Source organism: Diabrotica virgifera, chromosome 10 (assembly GCF_917563875.1).
Source record: "Diabrotica virgifera virgifera chromosome 10, PGI_DIABVI_V3a".
Classification (NCBI taxonomy): domain Eukaryota; kingdom Metazoa; phylum Arthropoda; class Insecta; order Coleoptera; family Chrysomelidae; genus Diabrotica; species Diabrotica virgifera.
The window spans coordinates 113,762,638-113,787,019 of record NC_065452.1 but is presented as its reverse complement, the minus strand read 5'-3'; the positions used below and the strand labels follow the sequence as shown (position 1 = coordinate 113,787,019).

The 24,382-nt window shown below is 34.1% G+C and overlaps 1 protein-coding gene across 1 annotated transcript in view; it reads left to right on the top strand.

Annotated features, from left to right (window-relative positions):
• The window catches only part of LOC114333290 (leucine-rich repeat-containing protein 1), a 67,972-nt gene that overhangs the window by 27,999 nt on the left and 15,591 nt on the right, over positions 1-24,382 (top strand). The window contains exon 5 of the mRNA XM_028283149.2: positions 18,565-19,025. Coding sequence (XP_028138950.1) covers positions 18,565-19,025 — 461 coding nt within the window. The remainder of the gene's footprint in view (positions 1-18,564; positions 19,026-24,382) is intronic.

The following is a 24,382-nucleotide window of genomic DNA, read 5'->3' as shown; positions in this document are numbered from 1 at the left end:
AACCCGTTTATCTCAGAACTATTAATTTCAAGTTATCAAGTTATAGTATTAATGCGACGATATGATGTATTATGCTGGGAAGAACGATCCGGCCCATCGCTATGGAGTCGCAATCTTGTTAGGCGGAGAAACTAATAAATCAGTGATCAGCTTCACTCCTTATTCAGAGAGAATGATAATGGTTCAGTTGAAGACGACCAGTACAACAAATTAACTTAATTCAAGTATACGCACCAACAGCTGATAAGGATGAAGAGGAGATAGAACATTTTTACATGGAGTTAGACACAATTTTAAGATCTATTAGAAAAGACGACATTACGATAGTAATGGGGGACTTTAATGCTAAAATCGGGAGAGGAAAAGTTGACGAATATGTTGGGGAATTTGGACTAGGTGTCAGAAACAAAAGAGGGGATAGACTCAGGGATTTTTGTCAAAATGAACATTTTGCAGTAATGAACACAATGTTCCAGCTACCCGACAGAAGATTGTACACTTGGAGATCTCCTACAGACAACAAAAACCGCATCATCAGAAACCAAATAGACTATATACTGGTCAAAAATAGATAAAAAAATTCAATTAAAGCAGTAAAGGCGTACCCCGGAGCAGATGTCAAGTCAGATCATAACCCGCTGATAGCAGTAATGCACTTGAAACTCAAAACGATAGTAAGACGTAAAAATAAACCATCACTTGATTACACGAAATTAATAAAAACAGAAATACATCAAAACATGATCCAACAAGTCAACTGAAATTTAACACAAGTAGAAGAAGAAATTTTAACATCAGAAGATGTCAGTGAAAAATGGAATAAAATACAGAAGGCATTGCTAAAGGCTGGGGAAGAAAATTTAAAGCCTGCAAAGACAAATAAAAAGCAGAAGTGGATGACTTCGGAAATTCTAGCATTAATGGAAGAGAGGAGAAAGCCAAAGGGAGAAATGAGCCAAAATACAAAGAGCTACAAAATAAAATTAAAGTAGAGATAAAAAAGGCCAAGGAAAAGTGGTTAACAGAACAATGCAAAGAAATAGGAGAGTATGACAGAAAATACGACAGCTTTAATATGCATAAAAAAATAAAAGAACTAACAAGTACCAAAAAGCGAGCACACTATGGGATACTTAAAGATGATAACGGTAAACTCATCGCAGACATCAAAGATAAATTAAGGTTTTGGCAGGAATACATAATGAAACTATTCCACGATGATAGAATGATACAAGAAGAACAAACAGGACCGAAAATAATGTGCGAATTAGAACAGGCAATTAGAAATGCAAAGACCGCAAAAGCAGTATGCCCAGATCAGATACCCACTGAGCTAATTAAATGCATTGACGAAGAAACACTGCATATACTTTTAGATCTGTTCAACAAGGTATATACACAGTGCCGGATTTACCACTAGGCCGACTAGGCCGCGGCCTAGGGCCGCAGCGTTTTGTAAAAAAAACTTTTTTGGTAAAAAAATTTTTATTAATTGAATTGAAATCGGTAAACAATTTTTCAAATAAGAGAATGGCTATTCTACTAAACACGTGGTACGATATTTTACAATGTTTTGACAAGAGTAACAATACATTGCAAAAACTGTTACAGACTTGAATGTGACTTGCAACATACAAATCTCTAAAGGAGTGCGCATTGAGTCTGAGAGACAACTTTGATTCCTATAAAAAAGGAGGAAAAGAGTTGTCTAAAAATGAAACCTATATTCTTGAAATAAAAAGACGCCCGAAAAGAAAAGCTCTCCTTGGCTAAGACAAAGAAGATGAATCCACTGAACCCCACTTTAATTTCAAAGAAGACCTAAAGAGTAATACATTCAATGTTGCAATTGACACGCTTTATTCAGAAATGAATGAAAGGTCCGAAGTTAATTTCAGTCGTAATGAAAAATTTGGATTTTTAAACAACTTATCGTAAATTTACAATGAAGAAATCAGGGGAAAAGTTTCTATTTTGACTAAAAATTATCGAATCGACATAGATCGTGACTTTGGAGAAGAGTGTGTACAGTTCAAAGGCTTTGTTGAAGGTATATTTGATGAAGAAAGAGAACCTCATGACAACAAGATTACCAAGCCTCCGAGGAATACCTACACTTTTGGAGTATCTGAAACTCATTCATGAAAAACAATTAACAACATTATTTCCGAATATGGACACGGCTTTGCGCATTCTACTATGCGTGATGACATCTAATGCATTTGGAGAAAGATCATTCAGCGTGTTGAAAAGAATTAAAAACTACTTGAGGAACTCGACTTCTGACGAAGATTCCAGATTGTCTAGTTTGGCTAGTTTTGTTTCAAATGCTGAGCTTTTTCAAGCCTTAGACTTTAAAAATTTGATTAAAGATTTTGCAGCCAAAAAAGCTAGAAAAGTGGGTGTTTAGAGTTTAGATATGATATTTATTATGAGTATGGAGTGGAGTGAGTGTCAATGTTAATCACTAATTTAACTTTATACAAATTATGAATTTAAGAACATGACATTGATGTTTTTCAGTTTAAGAGAATAATGAATTGAACGATCTAGAGGTTTATTTGTTGTATTCTTATGCCTGGTTGCACCAACAGAGCTTAAGCTTAAGGGGGGGGGGTATGGTTTGAAATATTTAATTTTTTTATTATTTCAAATAAAAGTGCATACTTTCAAGAATACTCTCTGCAAATTTCAAAATAATCGGAGTAAAATTACCAGAGATACAGCGTGTTGAATATCCCTACCTTCGACTCGCTTTGCCGCGACTTCGCGCCAGCACGCTTGAGCGTAGTGAGAAACGTTAAACAACTGTTCGTCTTCTCTTTTGTAGATTACTCCTCGATTCAAAAAACATATTCCAATGTGCATCTCTTTACGATTTGGCAGACAAATAAGAAGATGAAGATGCAATTGTCAAAACTTTAAACGCATTTTTCTCAAAACTGCTTTTTCAAATGCGGTGGACATTGTAACTGAAAAACTACTCGGCCGATCTACCTGATATTTTGCACATATTTTCTTTAGACATTTCATGAGGTAACAACGTCGAGATATTTTTCTTTTTTTGCCTATTTTTTGTTCAACAATAATAAATCTGTTGATTTTCACAAAATTTTTACCAAAAATTTCATTTTTTTAATTTCTGAGTGATACCAAAAATTCAAAAATCATTAAAAATAAAAAAACTCGACGTTGCGACCTCTTGAAGCTAATAAGCTAATTAAATCTTTTTGAATTTTTTGTTTCGTATGATCTAGTGACGAGTTCTGATGTCCACCGCAAAATCCATTTTTTGTGAGCTGTCTGTCAAAATTTGTCACCAATGGCTTATTTTTCAATATTTGGGACTGAATTTTTTTCTAAATATTCTTTGAATTGTACTTAATATGTTTATTTCATTTAAAAATAAAATAATTGTACCATAGCTTTGAAAAAAATTCACAAAAATGTGCTTGATATGTTGATTTCAAACCATACCCCTCCTTAAGGCGTGCATTAGAAACATATGCGTTGCACCATTGTAGCGTTTGAAAAAACTCCAACTTAACCGGCATCCCGGTTGAGCCCCCAATTTGAAGCGTTTTACATACAACTGGAGCCGGAAGGAGGCTAAAAATGAGTCGGCCTCACACGTTGGGTGCCAGTTGAAGCGTTTACATGTCTGCTCATATGGGAACAAGGAAAGACTATCTATAGAGATACTGGGGGGTAAGAATGGGGCTAAAGAAGAAGAAGCAGACACATAAAGCCTCGTTGCGGGACGGCAGCTCATTTGTTGTGCGGGAGCTAGGTCGTAGATTCGTTAGGGAGGGTGAAGGGGTGTTAAGATGACTAAACTACCATAACAATTACAAAGGGTACTTACTCTGACTAGAGGATCTTTCTACTATTTAAAAAACAGGACGCCGTTCGAAACAAATCCTCTGGTTCATATTTGGGTACTTACTAAGACATTTTCTTCTCTTATGGGGTACCAAATGGGGAGACATTCCTCTCAGATTCCTCGTTTGGGGTTATACTAGGTAACTTTATCTCAATACTGGCTTCTATGCCACATTCTTTTTCTTCTACTCTAAAACTTACACACAGTTGCATTAGAATTTAGTTAAAATTTTTCCAAAACAAGGTTACAGAAATAAAATGGTAGATACACTTACAAAACGTTTATTCAAAACTTTAAACTCTTACCAGGTTTATTCAAAATTTTACTACAAAAACAATGATTACAATTATTACAAACAAAACAATTACAATTGAACTTGTTGGGCAGTATATGTCAAATAAAATTTGACCTATTTATTTCAACACAAGATTTGACGTAGCTGTCAAATGTCATAAGTCACTGCCTTTTTTTACCATTATGAAAGCAAATTTCTTTATACAATTATTTACCAGCAATTTATCCACTTGAAATTTAGTAAAATTAAAAAAACGTATCATACCTTAAAAACAAAAAAAACTCTTCGTCACAGTCACAAACTACAGGGGAGGGGTTCATCAACAAACAGGGTCATCGAACTGAGGCAGGGGGCAGGGGGAGGACATGGCTTCTTTCTTCAATTTCAGGGCAATCACTGGAGGGTGGGGTGTGGGGTAGACATTCCATACACAAATCACAAAGGGTGCTCTTCTGGGAAATTGAAACTTTTCAGGGCAATCAACTGGAACTTGCATAGGGACAGGAACAAACAAAGACTTCTACACAATGCCGGCTTATAGAACTGCGTCACAACTCAACCAGAGTATGAGAGCACAAAATTCTACCATACAAATCCACTATGGGGCAGAAAAATCATCGTGCACTCATACTAGATCTTCTTAACTTCTAAAACGACCATTCTATGCTTATTACCGGCGAGGAACAAAAGGGGCTACGCCCTTTTTCAAGTGAGTCGGCCAGCGGGATCATACTGCTTCGAAATCTAAAACCGGACTGATCTGCGCTTCGCTCTGAAGCTACAGATAGGGAAAAGTACGACGAAGTACCGAGCAATTTTGATCCTTAGGGATGCTTACATGACAAACTCACGTCACTTTCGGTTCAACATTTCTTCTAGAAAATTCATCTACGCATCAACACTTCTTATAAATTGTAACACATTGAAATGTTGTGCAATACTTAATGGCTGTATACAGGGACGGCTTGGGATATTTTTGATGATATTCAACTTCACAAAATAAATTAAAAAAATGGACATTCTTTTTGGGAATTGGGATTTTAAATTAATGTTGGAGTTTTTTCAAACGCTACAAAGCCTCCGCGCAAAAGAGAAACCTGGATAAGATTATCCAGTTTTCGATAACAAACAGAAAAAATCCAACATGGACATCTTAGGTCTGACAGGACGACAATATCAAAATATTTTGATATTGTTGTCCTGTCACACCTAAGATGTCCATGTTGGATTTTTTTCTGTTATCGAAAACTGGATAATCTTATCCAGGTTTCTCTTTTGCGCGGAGGCTTTGTAGCGTTTGAAAAAACTCCAACATTAATTTAAAATCCCAATTCCCAAAAAGAATGTCCATTTTTTTAATTTATTTTGTGAAGTTGAATATCATCAAAAATATCCCATGCCGTCCCGCAACGAGGCTTTATGTGTCTGCTTCTTCTTCTTTAGCCCCATTCTTACCCCCCAGTATCTCTATAGATAGTCTTTCCTTGTTCCCATATGAGCAGACATGTTAAACGCTTCACCATTGAGTCTTAGATCAATTTTCAGTTTGCTAAAATGGATTGGCATGTGGATTGCATTGATAAGAATTCAAAATTATGGTGCAATGTATGTGACACTTAAATCGGCCCTATCTATAAGCTGAGCTGGGTTAAGCTGGATCTTAAGATTTGTTGGTGCAACCAGGCATTAATATTTTTATTTTTCAGTACCGTAGTCTATTACTAGTACAGTTAGTACATATTATTTTGCTTGTTCTTTTACTTATAATGTCTTTTCAACTCGGCTTTTTTAGTCTTTTGTTGTCATCTGTACTTTCTCTCTCAGTCACCATTCTTCTCAGCACCTCGTTGTTGGTCACGTGATCTGTCCAAGAGATCTTCAGCATCCTTCGAAAAACCAACATCTCAAAGGTTTCTATAAATATAGAAATTGTTGTTAGAGCTGTTTTGGAATTTTAGCCAAATTTGCAAACCGAGATTATTTAATTAGTGAATACATTTCAACCTATTTATGTCCGTATTCAAAAAGAACATTAGAGGCATTTCTATTCATTTATGTTATACATTGTATTACGAAATTGAAAAAGTAAAATTAAAATAAAAGTTTTAATTCTTACTATTATTATTAAGTCTTTGTGCTTTAATTACATAATCGTGAAGTTATCGGGGGCCGCTCGGGGTAATTTGGCCTCGGGCCGCAAGTACCCTAAATCCGGCACTGTATATACAACAGGACTAATACCCCAGGATTGGTTGCTGTCCACATTTGTAACACTATCAAAGTCAATACATGCGACAGAATGCTCCCAGTACAGAACAATTTCTTTAATAAGCCACACACTTAAGATATTCCTCAAAATAATACATGGAAGACTATACAAAAAAATAGAGGAAGATATAGATGACACCCACTTTGGTTTCAGATGAGGACTAGGAACGAGAGAGGCTCTGTTCGCTTTTAACGTTCTCGCGCAAAGACGACTAGATATGACCCAATATCTCTGTCTGCTTTATAGATTATCAAAAGGCTTTTGATAGAGTACGACATCAGAAACTCATAAAACTTTTAAAAGAGAAGAATGTGGACAGTCGAGATATACGGGTTATTGTCAATCTGTACTGGAATCAAAAAACAACGGTTAAAATCGAAAATGTCGAAACAGAGGCCATAAAAATCAAGAGGGGTGTTAGACAGGGTTGCGTGTTGTCTCCATTGTTATTCAATCTGTACAGCGAAGCTATTTTTAAGGAAGCAATATCAGAGGAAGAACAGGGTATATCAATAAACGGAAAAATCTTGAACAACATAAGATTCGCAGACGACACCGCTATTTTTGCAGACAGTCTAGATGCACTGCAACTATTAGTAAATAGATTACATCTAGTCAGTATGGGCTATGGACTACAAATGAACGTTAAGAGAACCAAGTTCATGATTATTTCTAAGCAACATACAGTAGGAAGGTTGGATATCGAGGGAAAACAAGTAGAAAGAGTGAATAACTACAAATATCTGGGAACCTGGGTAAATGAAAACAATGACTAGGATAGAGAAATCAGGACACGCATTGAAATTGCAAGACAAGCATTTATAAAAATGAAAAAGATGTTTGTTAATCGAGACCTTCCTCTGGAGCTGACGATAAGAGCCTTAAGATGCTACGTGTTCTCGACTTTGTTCTATGGAGTGGAAAGCTGGACACTAAAAGTAGAAAATATAAAGAAGTTGGAAGCCTTTGAGATGTGGTGCTATAGGATTTTGAAAATACCATGGATCCAACGAGTTACAAATGCAGAAGTGTTAAGAACTCTGCAAAAGGATTGCGAGGTGATAAAGAACATCAAAACAAGAAAGCTAGAATATTTAGGCCACATTACCAGAGGTGCGAAATATGCGATATTAAGGCCCATAATGCAAGGTAAAATAAAGGGTAAAAGATCTATAGGTAGAAGAAGAATTTCCTGGCTGAGAAACTTAAGAGAGTGGTATAGTTGCAGCTCAGTAGATCTTTTCAGAGCAGCCGCCAATAAGGTACGGATAGCTGTGATGATAGCCAACCTCCGATAGGAGTAGGAACTACAAGAAGAAGATATATCACCATGACAAAAAGTATCCTGACTTATGGGTGTGAAAATTGGATAATAAATAAGAAATCCAGGACAGCTTGTATACAGGGTGTATCAAAAATACAGGTCATAAATTAAACCACATATTCTGGGACCAAAAATAGTTCGAATGAACCTAACTTACCTTAGTACAAATATGCACACAAAAAAAGTTACAGCCCTTTGAAGTTACAAAATGAAAATCGATTTTTTCGATTATATCGAAAACTATTAGAGATTTTTTGTTGAAAATGGACAAGTGGCATTCTTATGGCAAGAACATCTTAAAGAAAGATTATAGTGAAATCTGTGCACCCCATAAAAATTTTATGGGGGTTTTGTTCCCTTAAAACCCCCCAAACTTTTGTGTCCGTTTCAAATAAATTATTATTCTGTTGCCATTAGTTAAATTAAATATTTTTAAAACTTTTTTGCCTCTTAGTATTTTTTCGATAAGGCAGTTTTTATCGAGTTGCGGCTTCTTTTTTAATATGTTCACATAAAAATTTTATGAGGGTTTTGTTCCTTTAAACCCCCCAAATGTTTGTGTACGTTCCAATTAAACTATTACTGCGGTACCATTAGTTAAACACGGTGTTTTTAAAACTTTTTTGCCTCTTTGTATTTTTTTGATAAAGCATCTTTTTTCGAGATGTGGCTTCTTTTTTAATATGGTTCAAAATATACCTAAAAATGTAAATCATAAATAAATTTTCATATTATTACCAAATCTCCATAACCGTACTTTACCATATACAAATATGTGGTGGATTTGACAAATATTCAAATATCTCGATAAAAACTGACTTTTGGAAAAAGTACTAAGAGACAAAAAAGTTTTTAAAAACTTGTGTTTAACTAATGGCGCTACAATAATAATTAAATTGAAACGTACACAACAGTTTGGGGGGTTTAAATGAACCAAACCCCCATAAAATTTTTATGGGGTGTCCAAATTTCATTATATTTTTTTCTTAAAATACTACCGCCATAACAATACCACATGTCCATTTTTAGTAAAAAATCTCTAATAGTTTTCGATATATTGGAGAAAATCGATTTTCATTTTGTAACTTCAAAGGGCTGTAACTTTTTTTCCGTGCACATTTGTACTAAAGTAAGTTATGTTCAATCGAACTATTTGAGGTCCCAGAATATGCGATTAAATTTATGACCTGTATTTTTGTTACACCCTGTATTAGTGCACCCTAATATTTATATTTGTATTTTGGAATGGGATCCGAGCTTGACATGTAACACCTTTGCCATATCCTCTATTTTTTCATACTATCACATTACATAAAGTTACATTTAAAAAATAGTTTTTTGAAACGCCAATTAAGTAAAGTTTTTTATGTTGTTGTTTTCAGCAATTTTGAAAAAATGTGAAAACGTTGAATTATCCACGTCCGTCTGTCCGTCCGTCCGTCTGTCTGTCTAAACTCAATTCCTCCGTCATTATAGCAGGTAGAATGACAAATGAGGTGTCAAATGAAAGCTTATAATCCGAGGATGGTACTAAAGGTGAGACATTTGACCTAGGCTCTCTGTCCGTCCTACCGCGAATATAACTATTCCGTCACTATGCCAAGTAGAATAACAAATGAGGTGTCGAATGAGAGCTTATAATCCAAGGATAGTACTAAAGGTGAGACATTTGACCTTGGCTGTCTGTTCGGCCAATTATACCTAGTATAATGACGGAGGAGTTAAATTCGCGATCCGACTGACCGACAGACGGACAGACAGCCTAGGTCAAATTTCTCACCTTTAGTACTATCCTTGGATTATAAGCTTTCATTTGACACCTCATTTGTCATTCTACCCGGTATAATGACGGAGGCGTGATATTCGCGGTCAGGTGGACAGACAGCCTAGGTCAAATTTCTCACCTTTAGTACCATCCTTGGATTATAAGTTTTCATTCGACACCTCATTTGTCATTCTACCTGGTATAATGACGGAGTTGTGTTTACGGACGTGGATAATTCGAAGTTTTCAATTTTTTTCAAAATTGGGTTCAATTTAAACGTTCTTATAAAATTATTCTATTATTCTTGTAGGTACATTTAACATTGATCGAAATTATGAAACAAATAAAAAAGTATGGCAACACTGTGACGCTTAACCATAAGATTCAGATGTAGGGTACATAGGGTGCATTAATATACAACCTGTCCGAAATCCAAAAACAAAATAACAGATGGAATTCCTAAGGAGAAGCTGTAGAGTAACAAGAAGAGATAGATTAAATAACAGAGATTAAGAAAATAATGGGAATGAACTCAGATATAATAGACTATATACAACAGAAGAGATTAAACTGGTACGGACAGAAGAGCAGAAAAAAATTTGGATAAACAGAATAACAGAGTGGAGCCCGATAGGAAGGAGGAAGAGAGGCAGATCCCGAAGATCTGTCAGAGATGAAGTGGATTAAGCAATGGAAAGAAGAAATCTGCAGGAAGGTGCTGGTAAAACAGAAAGAAATGAACAGAACGGTTGACGGATAGGGAACAAGGATGGTCAAGGTTTTTATTAAAAACTGTGACAGAAAATTAGCAAAGCAAGAAAATACTGGAAATATAGAAATAATCGTTGGTAAAATGAAAGTAATTACCAAAATATATAATTAAATGTTACCTAAACTAAAATATTTCAATCACCTTACCTTTTAGAAGTAGAATCTATTCTTTTAGACTCAGAAGTCGACATGAATATGAAAAGCGTTTATTAATAATGCCTTTTCGACGCGTATATAACGACCAAAGGACACCGCACACATCTTATGAAAAATATAATGTCACTCAAATTCAATAAAATTTATATGAATAGATTCGTTTCAAATTAACGGTCAATTCATATCATTGCGCAAACTCTGTATTTTCAATAATAATCAAAAATTGATATAAATAAATCTGAAATCAAATGGGTACATACATAAGTTAGAGAGAAAAAAAATATTTTAAAATACCCAAATTATCGGTACTCCACAAATCAGCGGATTAGTTTCACTAATCCGCTTAGGCCCAGCGGGGTTTAAGCTGTTTTGAATAGCACCCAGAGCAATAGTGATTGTAACTGACACATTTATGGACTCTAAAAATGTGATTTCGATAAACTTTAATTGCAATTTGCGCCGTAATTAATCATAATTAAGAGTTGGCGCAATGATAAGAATTGACCGTAAATTTAAAACGAATCTATTCGTATAAATTTTATTGAATTTTAGTGACATATTTTCCATAAGATGTGTGAGGTGTCCTTTACCAATTAATTGTCTTATTTGGCATAATTAAGAATCTATCGCACTCTATTGTATTTTTACTGTTTGTGGTACAATTTTTATACGTTTTAAAAACACTGGGAACTTTTAAAATTTAAAATAAAACTCGAATATGTAGAGACGCTCTTGAAAAGAAACCTGTAGCCACGGCCATTGCACCTTGTTCGGTCTCTCCTTGCCGGAACTTGAATGTTGTTCATTTCAATGTGATAGGTAGATGAAGCCAGATTTTTTAGGTAAGTATACAAATAAATGATGCATCATCGTGCTACCGGTGATGACCTATGGTGCAGAAACATTATCGCTCACAAAGAAAAACGCACAAAAACTAAGAGTAGCGCAGAGAAGAATGGAGCGATCAATGATAGGGGCCACTCTGCGAGACAGGATTAGAAACGAAGATCTACGAGCTAAGACCAAAGTCACAGACGTCATTGAAAGAAGCTGTAACTTAAAATGGAAATGGGCTGGACACGTTGCCAGAATGAAGGACGGAAGATGGACTCGTAAACTAGTTGAATGGAGACCAAGAGCCGATAAACGTAGCAGAGGAAGACCACCAATACGATGGCAAGATGACTTACGAAGGACAACAAAAAACTGGGTACAGCAAGCACAAGATAGAACACTTTGGAGACAAACAGGGGAGGCCTATCTCCAGCAGTGGATTGAGGGAGGCTGATGATGATACAAATAAATATACAAAATAATAATAAATTAATTTTGTTTTTAACATATTGCTACGTAATTAAAAGCATACTAAATATAAATAAAAAAATACAAAATTCTTCTTCTTAATGTTCCATCTTCTTTCGAAGGTTAGATATCGACAAGACAATTCTTATTTTACTTACAGCCGCTCTAAATACTTGTTTAGATCTCAGGCTCAACCATTCTCTTAGATTTTGTAATCAGGAGATTCGTCTTCTTTATACGACTCTTTTACCTTTCTATTCTATAACCCTGGGCTAGTGTACATCGACACTAGTTACTTGAAACAGGGTTAAAGATGTAATTGGCGCTGGAACTATCCGAAAGGATCTCCCCGGCAAGATTGCCATACGATATTATTATTATTATTACCTTTCTATTTTGCCTTCTATAATCAAACGCAGCAGACTTTAACGATGACCTCTTACTATATAATCGAAATATTCAAGCTTCTGCCTCTTGGTAAGTATAATTTCTTCCCTCTTATTAACCCTATCAAGGACTTCAATATTGCTAATTTTGTCTACGCATGACATTCGTAGCATTCTTCGATAACACCAACGCTCAAAAGCTTCCAATTTCTGAATCTCTAATTGCTTCAATACCCAGGCCTCTCAGATCCGTAGAGCAAAGTTGTAAAAACGTAGCAGCGCAACAGCCTTATCCTTAGATCCAATCTTAGGTCTCTATTATACAGGATGTTTCATTGGGAAACGGAAATACTTGAATGGTGAATAGAGGTCACTGAGGCGGTTCTAGATATACGTCACTTTATGTTCACGGTTCATTTATTGCCTCACCGATTTTTATAACCGAGTTACAGGGTGTTTTATCGATTTTGCCCATTTCTTTCTGGACCCATTACTTTAGAACCACCCGGTATATTTTTTTGATATTTGGTACACATATGTCCCATTTACTACCCAAACCATTCAAATACTAATCACAAGAAAAATCCAGGTCCGGACTAAAAAAAATTACAAATTCATTGTGACCTTGAAACAGTAAGTATATTGAAATTTTCAAAATCTGTTTTCATATTTGAAAAGAGCACAAAAACTAAGTTTAATGGTTCTCTTAAATTTTTCGGCTAGACAATTTAATGACTTTAATTTTGAAATTATATTGTTGTTTTCAAGACCTCTTACTCTACGCTAAAAAGCAGGTATTATTAACTTTTAATAATAAATAATTAAAGTTAATGAACTCATTTTAAAAATAATCAATACTTATTTACTACATTATAACGACCCATTTACTAATTACAAGAAAAATCCAGGTACGGATTAACAAAAAAACATAAAGTAATTTGGACCTTGAAACAACACCCTGTATATTGAAGTTTTCAAAATTCCTTTGCATATTTGAAAAAAAAACACACAAAAAACTGAGTTTATAGATTCGGTTTAATTTTTCGCGCAGAAAATTTAATAACTAATAATTTTGAAATTAAATCTATTGAAATTTTTTAGAACTCTTTTTTATAACTGAGATTTAAAAGCAGGTATTACTAACTTTTAATAATAAGTTAATGACTAAATACTAATTTTAAACATAATCAATAATCATTTACTACATTGGAATGACCCATTTACTAATCACAAGAAAAATCCAGGTCCGGGTTAACAAAAAAATAAATAGTAATAGTCACCACGAAAAAACAACCTGTATACTGAAATTTTCAAAAGACAATTTAATGAAACTACTTTTAAAATTATATCGAAATTCTTGTTAGAGTTCTTACAAATTTCAGCATAAATTCAAAATTACAGTCATTAAATTTTCTGCGAAAAAAATGGAAGCGAACCATGAAGCTTAGTTTTTGTGCTCTTTTCAAATGTTTAAAACGACTTTGAAAATTTGAATATACAGGGTGTTGTTTCAAGGTCACTATTACTTTATATTTTTTGTTGATCCGGACCTGGATTTTTGTTGTTATTAGTATGTGGGTCGTTCCAATGTAGTAAATAAGTATTGATTAATTTTAAATAAGTATTTAGTCATTAATTTTATTAATTTATTATGAAAATGTACTAAAGTTTTATTTTTTATAAGATGATGTGTGTTCGTTGGAGAATTAATTAACGAAACTATTGAAGGAAATGCACAAGTTTTATTTAGATGTTAACAGCTCATAATACAAAACGATACTGAATTCCAAATTAATGAATACAAAATTTCTTAAAACCTCTCACAGTCCTGGCACATATCATTGATACCTCGAAATCATCAGCGTGAGTGTTTCTAATCTCCGCTGTAGTCTAGATATGGGAATAAAAACGCACACAGTGGCGTGCTCGCCATAACACTAATACCTGCTTTTTAATCTCAGAATTCTAAAAAATTGCAATAGATTTAATCTCAAAATTAAAGTCACTAAATTTTCTGCGCAAAAAATTAAAGCCAACCTACAAACTCAGTTTTTTGTGCTCTTTTCAAATGTGCAAACTAATTTTGAAAATTTCAATATGCAGGGTGTTGTTTCAAGGCCAAAATTATTTTATGTTTTTTTGCTAATCCGGACCTGGATTTTTCGTTTCGTGTGATTAGTAAATGGGTCGTTCTAATGTATTAAATAAGTATTGATTATTTTTAAAATGAGTATTTGTTCATTAAATTTTATAGTTTATTCTTAAAAGTTAATACCTTCTTTTTAATCTAAGAGTTTTTAAAAACTAATATAATTTCAAAATTAAAGTCATTAGCTTGTCTGACCGAAAAATTTAAGCGAACCATTAAACTTAGTTTTTTGTGCTTTTTTCAAATATGCAAACAGAATTTGAAAATTTCAATATACAGCGTGTTGTTTCAAGGTCACAATGAACTTATATTTTTTTTAATCGGACCTGGATTTTTCTTGTGATTATTAATTGAATGGTTTGGGTTGTAAATGGGACATATGTGTACCAAATATCAAAAAATATACCGGGTGGTTCTAAAGTAATGGGTCCAGAAAGAAATGGGCAAAATCGATAAAACACCCTGTAACTCGGTTATAAAAATCGGTGAGGCAATAATGTGGTATATCTAGAACCGCCTCAGTGGCCTCTATTCACCATTTAAGTATTTCCGTTTCCCAATGAAACACCCTGTATAATACGTGTTTCATTTTTACAAATTTTGCCCTTACTATTTCTATACGGCTTTTAATCTTTTGTTTGTTCGGCGTTTTGACTAACCAATGTTCCTAAATATTTGTATTTGTCTACCCTTTCTATCTGGATATTATTAATATGGAATGTCTGGTTGTCTTTTTGATGTTTTGCAATGACCATGAATTTTGTTTCCCTTAAATTCATTTTAATACCTTATATTGTACACTTTTCGTTCAGCCGTTCCAGTATGTTTGTCAGACTTTGAAGAGTTGAAATAAATATGACAGTGATATCGGCATATCTTATAGTATTAGGGATTTCACCATTTATGATCATCCCATCCTTACACTCTCCTAACGCTTCTTGGAAGACGGCTTCGCTATATATATTAAATAGTCTTTCTCTAGTTCTATCCCCTCCTTGTGGAGTATTGGGCGCTTATGCGTTTCTTGACCAAAAGTGTAAGATTGATGTCTGGCCGGGACAGCGCATCTTCTTTTGTATTTATTCTCTGGATAAACTGTGTACTAGTTCCCTCTATTCTCTTCTATTTTTTGCTCTCTTTTTGACTTCACATCATCTTAGTCCAATTTTTTCGTGTTCTCTCGTCGTTGTTCTTTTCCAGCTGTTGTCTGGTCTTCCTTTCCTTCTTTTCCCGTCTGGTTGGTATTCAAGTACTTGTCTTGCTATGTTGCTTGTTGCGTTGGTCTTCCTTCAAAGTGTGGCAAATCCATTTCCATTTTTTTCTTTGACTCTAGTAGATGTTAGTTAGTTAGTTTGTTAGGTAGTTAGTATCTATATCTTTATTCCATTCATTTGTTTGTTCCAAGATAATTCTAAGGGTGCAAATGTGATCAATGATGGAACGTTTGGCACGGAAGCCTGCTTGGTTGCTTCTAAGTTTTTATCTAGTTCAGGCTTCAATCTTTCCAATATGATTTTTGTCAGCACTTTCGATGTGGCGCTGAGTAGTGTTATTGCACGCCAATTGCATCTACTCTGTTCTCCTTTTTTGGATATTTTTATAATCAATCCCTCCTTCCATTCCTTTGGTAATTCTTCGTCCGTCCATATTTTGTTTAAAAGTGTATGTAGCATTTCTACTGATTGCTCGGTGTCTGCTTTTATTAGGCCAATGGATATGTTCAGCCGTGTGATGGATGACCGAAGTTATCGTTAACGTAAAGTTATCCTGTAGTTATGTTATAATTCTCGAATTGGTGTGATGTATCATATTTAACTTAACTACTTGCGTTATTTCTTGACAGTTCTTGACTTATCTGGTATATCAACTGTCACTTTATATCGCGACGTTAAACCTCAAGTTATGAGATAACTCTGTAGTTATGTAAGGATATGTAAGGTTAGTTCATCTTTTGAATTGTTTTTAGATATAAATCAAGTGAATATTCAACGAATAACTCTGCTTCATGTTGTCCTATGATTTTGTGCGGCATGTTATTAATTTAATATCAAATATAAAGCAGTACAAAATTAAAAATATCAAAAATATTGACTTCAAATAACAATTACAAGCCCGTGGGTAATAATACGATTAAAATAATAATTAACAATAAAAAGTAAAGCTAATAATTTAAGAATAGAAGGGCAATAACATTTTAAAAATCAACTCGAGATATAATTCAATATAATTGTTGAAATTTATAAACATATGCACAGTGTTGCCAAAGAAATTTTTGTAAATGCACTGGAATGACTGAACTAGTGACTCAAAATGTACTAAACCAACACATTTTGTACAAAAACTTAAAAAAGCGTCGTTTAATGTTATTTGAAGCAAATTTCTTATATAACAAAATTGGAGGTTTTTACTTTAAGATACTTTAGTATCAAAAGTTTGGTTGTTAATTGTATCAAACTAGTACAATTGTATCAACTCGGCAACGCTGCTTTTATGGGTAACTTCGCATCCTTTCAAGCTTGTGGCATGTTCCGATCCTTTTCCGATCGATCTCTCGCGCTCACTCCAACTTGTACTATTTCTACATAAGGTTCTCTTTGTTACTTCAAACTTTGTTAGTCAAATGTTATTTCTCTTTTTTAACGCTGAAGAAATAACTATCTCATAACGGTGAAAGATCCATCACACCGAATTTACGTAAATAGTTATGGGCACGTTATCCCTGAGAAACTCAAACGTTAAAGTTAACTTCGGTCATCCATCACAGGACTGATTGTCGATTCCTGCGGCTTTGCCATTTTTTAGAAGTTTTAAGATGTTTCCAATTTCTTCTCTTGTAATTTCTGCAATATTCACTTCTAGCTCTGGTGATTCTACTGTTATTGCTTGGCTCGAAGAATCACGAATAACTCACAAATTGAAGCAATTAGGTGTAGGGAACGCTTAAGAAATAATAAAGTACCAGGGATTAACATTTCATTACAATACTAAAATACAGGGTTTTATATTTAAGAAAACTTAGAAAATACTCGTTGATGGTTTGACCAATCCTGTATACCAAAATTAAATATTTCGCCACGTTAATAATTTTGACAATAGTAGACTATATTAAAAATCGTTTGAACATAAATAATAGATTTTTTGATGTCAAATCTGTACATTTCTACAGAATGTTAATGTTGCTATAAATTAATAAACGAAAATGTAATTACTTAAACTACCTCGTATAACATGGCAAAACCTTATATTGCAAAAACGAGAACGGAGAAGAGTTAAAAAATGTAAAAATAAACAGGGTATTCCATTAAAAAAAGATAAGTTTATTCCATCCTGTTAATATGCATGGACCTATATATGGGAAAATTTCATAGTGTTGTTTTATCTCTGCTCTATGCTCCAACATTTACCTACTTAAATATTTTGTTTTAATTTCTTCCAACTGGTTAATTGGGCTTCCTCGCACCGATGCCGGGCCCTGTATATACACAAAAAATGAGGTTATCATGTTTATCTGCCAACATATTTTTTATAACTCTATCTGTGCTGCTGTCCTCAGTTAAAACGCGGTATCTACAAAAAAATTAAAAATCGAGTTTTTGCTTTATGTGGTTTCCTTGTGACCTTATTTATGCTTCTGCAATGTCTGAAAGCCGTATCATTTTATTTACTACCAAAATTAACAAATTGGAATATGCCGTATGTGCTAAATTTCAATATTTGCTTAATTAAAATGCGGTATCTACAGAGTACTCAACTAAAAAGCGGTATGTGCTAGCGATTATCATGTACCGCGTTTTAATTGAGCACAGCGTCTTTACAGCGTTTTTATCGAGACTCGTGTTGCGACCTCGTATTATGAACATTTGTGACATGTAGGTATTTTGCTTATATAATAAACAAATAGGTATAAGCTATTTATTTTTCTTTTTTGGTAACTATTCTTCCTTGTAAAACCTGTTTTTAAATAAAATGCAGATACGGCACTATTTCTTATCCAGTAATATGTCCGCTGCTCAATTAAAACGCGGTATATGACTTTTTATTTGCTGCTTTGATAAAAACATGATTTTTTTAAGAATATATTTTTAAATAATGTTCAACTATCATTAGAATATGTTTTGCGTTAAAAAGTTGTCAAAATATATAGAGTCCTGATAAAAAACTTTGAGAGCCGATTTCTCGGTTTTTAGTTGGCTGCACATACCGCATTTTATTTGAGGACGGCAGTGTGAGTGGTTAAGTTCCCTTATGATCATGATTTTTGCAGAAATTGGAAGCTGTTGCGAATTGTCAATACTCAATGTTCATAATAATCAACTTGAAAGACTGCCAGATGAGGTTGGTCATCTCCAAAATTTGACCACTCTCGGTTTGATAGGAAACAAGCTCTCTTACCTTCCAATCACAATATCGAAACTTAGAAATCTTAAAGCGCTATGGTTGACACCAAATCAAACACAACCATTGATCCATCTTCAAAATGAACAATTGTCTGATGGGCAAGTAGTACTAACTTCCATTGTATTTCCACAAACTCCCCTTAGAGAACCACATCCTGTACAGATGTCAGTGGGGAATCAGAATTGTCACATTACTTTCAGTACTGAGAGGAATGATTCTGATGTAACAGAAGCCCATTTGTCACTTAGTAGGACCCCCACTCCTCATCATAAAGAATTAAAAAGGCTGAGGGAAATTTTGAGGACCTCACATATTCCTGGAAAAAAAGTAAGTGCGATCTAAAATTAATATTTCTATCTCACTTTTTTTATTTAGTATACCGGAAAACAAAACTCCGGGTTTTTAAGTGAAAATAACAACTGGTGAATTAGATATAATAAAGAAATAAGTGAACAATATATCGAACCAACACTAGCATAATGTACTAAACTGCAGAGATTACGGTGGGTAGGGCACGTGGTCCGCATGCATGAGAATAGAATCCCCAGAAAATGGATAACTGCAAGAATACAATGAAAAACCAATAAAAATCCACAAGGAAAAAGTTTTCCTGTAGTTGGCTGTATACCATAATTCCACAAAAAATAGTAAATCCTTTATAAAAGGTATATATTTAAAATCCCTAAAAAGGGCTACATCACAATCACATAACTAGTTTTCGACTGGTTTACAGTCATCATCAGTGCTTACCTAAAATGAATATAACCTGATAAAATAATGCAAAGATTGAAATTTTGACTATGGTTAAAAACGCTGTCGGTTATACTCATGTGAAGTTTACATGCTAACCACCAAGATATAGTTTAACAAAAATATGTGGGTCAAAGCCATGTATAAGTGGTCCGTTAAGGAAACATCAGTTAAAAATGGCAATTAGAGCATGGATGTTTAAACTATTTTAAAATTATGCCCCAGGTAACATTTGAGTTGTGGTGTGACTAGATTACATGGTGAAAGTCTGGTAGCAAATGACAGTGAAATAGGTAGAGACCTCAGAACGATGACAAGACAGAAATGACAGTTCCACAGGAAGTTGAAAAATTAGCCTGTCATATTTAAAGACTATGGTTTACAATTTGTTAAAATTAGAAATGATGTAACAACACACTCCATTGTGAGAATTATCATTTGAAATTCAGTAAACTAAATGTTGTTAAAAATGTATTTGCGTATACTGTTAGTGGAGATGGATAGGCAACCCTCATTACACAAATATTAATACATATTCGATAACTGAAATCAGTAATAAAATCTTTTTGTCAAAAAACCTAAGATTTAAAAAAGCAATTTTGTGTTAATGTAAAGTTATCGAATTTATTTAACTTATTGACAGCTGTTGGGATTTGTGTAAATTTAAAAGGAATCACAATGGGGGTGGCTGAGGTGTAAAAATGTCTTAAATTAATAATCTAGGGGGATATATCATTGGAAAGCACAAGCTCAAACTAAGGCGACTAATTCCTGAAGACTTCGCAGGCTGCCCGGATCCCTAAGGGTCCAAAAACCAAAACCGTCGTAAGATGATGACAGTAGGGGTTGAGGATATGAAACGTCTGTGAGGAAGGTAATGAGAAAAGAGCATGAACGGGACCTAGAAAGAAAATTGGGCTTTTGATTTGGTTTTACTATAGATAAGTGTTAATATTGGTAATGACCGGTTGAATAGCTAGGGTGAGAATAGATATTTAGAAATATGGTGGGTTGTATGTAGATGAAAATTTATATAATGTGTATGTCTGTGGATGATGATGTCAGTAATTTATATGTATGTTGTGGATAGATAAAAGTGGTTTGATGGCTGAAGATGAAAAGGGATTATTGTGGCTTGTACCAGATGAATTATAAGTGTGAATGTGAATTAAGCAGTAGCAGGATGGTGGAGTAATATTGTAAATGTATTAAGAAAAAAGTTGTCGATGGAGTGGTTGAAAATCACGATTGAATGAAACATGTCGGTCGACACAATTCGGACTTTTTTGTTTTTCTTTGATTATTTCTAGGTCCTCGTATAAGTCTAATTTTAATAAATCTTTCTGGGATGTTGTGAAGTATAGTGATATCATCTGGTATATTCAAGGTATGATTTTTGTGTTTAAGATGTTGAGAAAAGGTAGAGTTCTCTCTTTTGGTGTGTTCAAGAAAGCGGGAAGCAAGTGACCTACAAGTTCTTCCTATGTAAGAAGCGTCACAGTCAGAACATTGTAGTCTATAGACACCACTACGATTCATGTAATTGATACTATCTTTGGTATTTGATAGAGATTGTCCTAAATTGTTGGATACTTTAAAAGAAATTTTAATGTTGTCTACTGATCTTTTGATAATATTTGAAATATCCCCAGATTCTATCTTGGTGAAAAGGTATAGAAGCATAAATAGGTTTGGTTGTCGAATCCCTAGGGAACGCAGCATGTCGTAAGACTTTAAGCTGTCTTTTATGAATGAGCTTGTCTATGATGTGTGGAGCGTAACCGTTATTAAAGGCTATTTGACGCAGTATGTTTAATTCTTTATTGTAATTGGATTGTGATAAGGGAATAGTTTCAAGGCGGTGTATGTAACTGTGAAAGGCGGCAAGTTTGTGTAACATTGGGTGGTTAGAGGATAGTGGAATGACATGGTCAGTCTGTGTTGGTTTCCTGAAGATACTAAAATCGAAGTGGTCATTTAATCTGGTAATAGTGAGGTCAAGAAAATTAATTGATTGGGATGACTCTAATTCCATGGTGAATTTAATATTGGGGTGGATTTGGTTAATTTTAGAAAGTAATAAATCAGCTGTATTTGAATTACCTGAGATGATCAATAAACAATCATCAACATAACGATTGATGATTGTTTATTGATCATCTCAGGTAACTCAAATACAGCTGATTTATTATTTTCTAAAATTAACCAAATCCACCCCAATATTGAATTCACCATGGAATTAGAGTCATTCCAATCAATTAATTTTCTTGACCAGATTAAATGACCACTTCGATTTTAGTATACACAGACTGACCATGTCATTCCACTATCCTCTAACCACCCAATGTCACACAAACTTGCCGCCTTTCACAGTTACATACACTGCCTTGAAACTATTCCCTTATCACAATCCAATTACAATAAAGAATTAAACATACTGCGTCAAATAGCCTTTAATAACGGTTACGATCCACACATCATAGACAAGCTCATTCATAAAAGACAGCTTAAAGTCTTACGACATGCTGCGTTCCCTAGGGATTCGACAACCAAACCTACTTATGCTTATATACCCTTTCACCAAGATAGAATCTGGGGATATTTAAAATATTATCAAAAGATCAGTAGACAACATCCAAATTTCTTTTAAAGTATCCAACAATTTAGGACAATCTCTATCAAATACCAAAGATAGTATCAATTACATGAATCGTAGTGGTGTCTATAGACTACATTGTTCTGACTGTGACGCTTCTTACATAGGAAGAACTTGTAGGTCACTTGCTTCCGGCTCTCTTGAACACACCAAAATAGAGAACACCTCTACCTTTTCTCAACATCTTAAACACAAAAATCATACCTTGAATATACCAGATGATGTCACTCTACTTCACAACATCCCACAGAAAGACTTCTTAAAATTAGACTTATACGAGGACCTAGAAATAATCAAAGAAAAACAAAAAAATCCGAATTGTGTCAACCGACATGTTTCATTCAATCGTGATTTTCAACCACTCCATCGACAACTTTTTTCTTAAAACATTTACAATATTACTCCACCATCCTTCTACTGCTTAGTTCACACTCACACTTAAAATTCATCTGGTACAAGCCACAATAATCCCTTTTCATCTTCAGCCATCAAACCACTTTTATCTATCCACAACATACATATAAATTACTGACATCATCATCCACAGACATACACATTATATAAATTTTCATCTACATACAACCCACCATCATATTTCTAAATATCTATTCTCACCCCAGCTATTCAACCGGTCATTACCAATATTAACACTTATCTATAGTAAAACCAAATCAAAAGCCCAATTTTCTTTCTAGGTCCCGTTCATGCTCTTTTCTCATTACCTTCCTCACAGACGTTTCATATCCCCAGCCCCTATTGTCATCATCTTACGACGGTTTTGGTTTTTGGACCCTTAGGGATCCGGGCAGCCTGCGAAGTCTTCAGGAATTAGTCGCCTTAGTTTGAGCCTGTGCTTTCCAATGATATATCCCCCTAGATTATTTAAGACATTTTTACACCTCAGCCACCCCCCATTGTCATTCCTTTTAAATTTACACAAATCCCAACAGCTGTCAATAAGTTAAATAAATTCGATAACTTTACATTAACACAAAATTGCTTTTTTAAATCTTAGGTTGTTTGACAAAAAGATTTTATTACTGATTTTAGTTATCGAATATGTATTAAAATTTGTGTAATGTGGGTTGCCTATCCATCTCCACTAACAGTATACGCAAATACATTTTAACACATTTAGTTTACTGAATTTCAAATGATAATTCTCACAATGGAGTGTGTTGTTACATCATTTCTAATTTTAACAAATTGTAAACCATAGTCTTTAAAAATGACAGACTAATTTTTCAACTTCCTGCGGAACAGTCATTTCTGTCTTGTCATCGTTCTGAGGTCTCTACCTATTTCATTGTCATTTGCTACCAGACTTTCACCATGTAATCTAGTCACACCACAGCTCAGATGTTACCTGGGGCATAATTTTAAAATAGTTTAAACACCCATGCTTTAATTGGCATTTTTAACTGATGTTTCCTTAACGGACCACTTATACAGGGCTTTGACCCACATATTTTTGTTAAACTATATCTTGGTGGTTAGCATGTAAACTTCACGTGGGTATAACCGACAGCTTTTTTAACCATAGTCAAAATTTCAATCTTTGCATTATTTTATCAGGTTATATTCATTTTAGGTAAGCACTGACGATGACTGGTAAACCAGTGGAAAACTAGTTATGTGATTGTGATGTAGCCCTTTTTAGGGATTTTAAATATATACCTTTTATAAAGGATTTACTATTTTTTGAAAAACCAATACTTCCATGTTGGAAAACAAAAAAAAAAGATGGAAAGATGAAGTAGATGAGGATGCCAATAACCTAAAAACGCGTTCATGGAAAAGAACAGCAGTAAATCGATTATTGTAGAAGCATGCTGAAGGAGACCAAGGCCCGGTTTGGCTGTAGTGCGATTGGATGGATGGATTAATTAATCCGCTCCATTATCTATAAATAAGAACCACCTTCTTATGTTTTTCATCACTATTGCCGAATTACCTAAAAGGTCATTCCGTATCGTTACTTGGACTTGTATTAGTTATTAATGAATTTAACAGCTTATTAATCCCTTAGATAAATTAATTGTAGAGTTCGATCCAAGCTATGGGGTCATAGTTCGATAAAGTATATTTTCATTTTATCTATACAGGTGTTTGGTAAAGAATGGGCCATAGCTTAACCTTAGATTTCTGAGCTTAAAATAGGTCGATTTAAGCTAACTTACCTTAGTACGAAAGTTTATAATAACCGAAATACAGGGTTAAACCCAAAGTTAAACTTTTATTTTATTTATTCTTAAAAATTTCCTGACAGGCCTGAGCT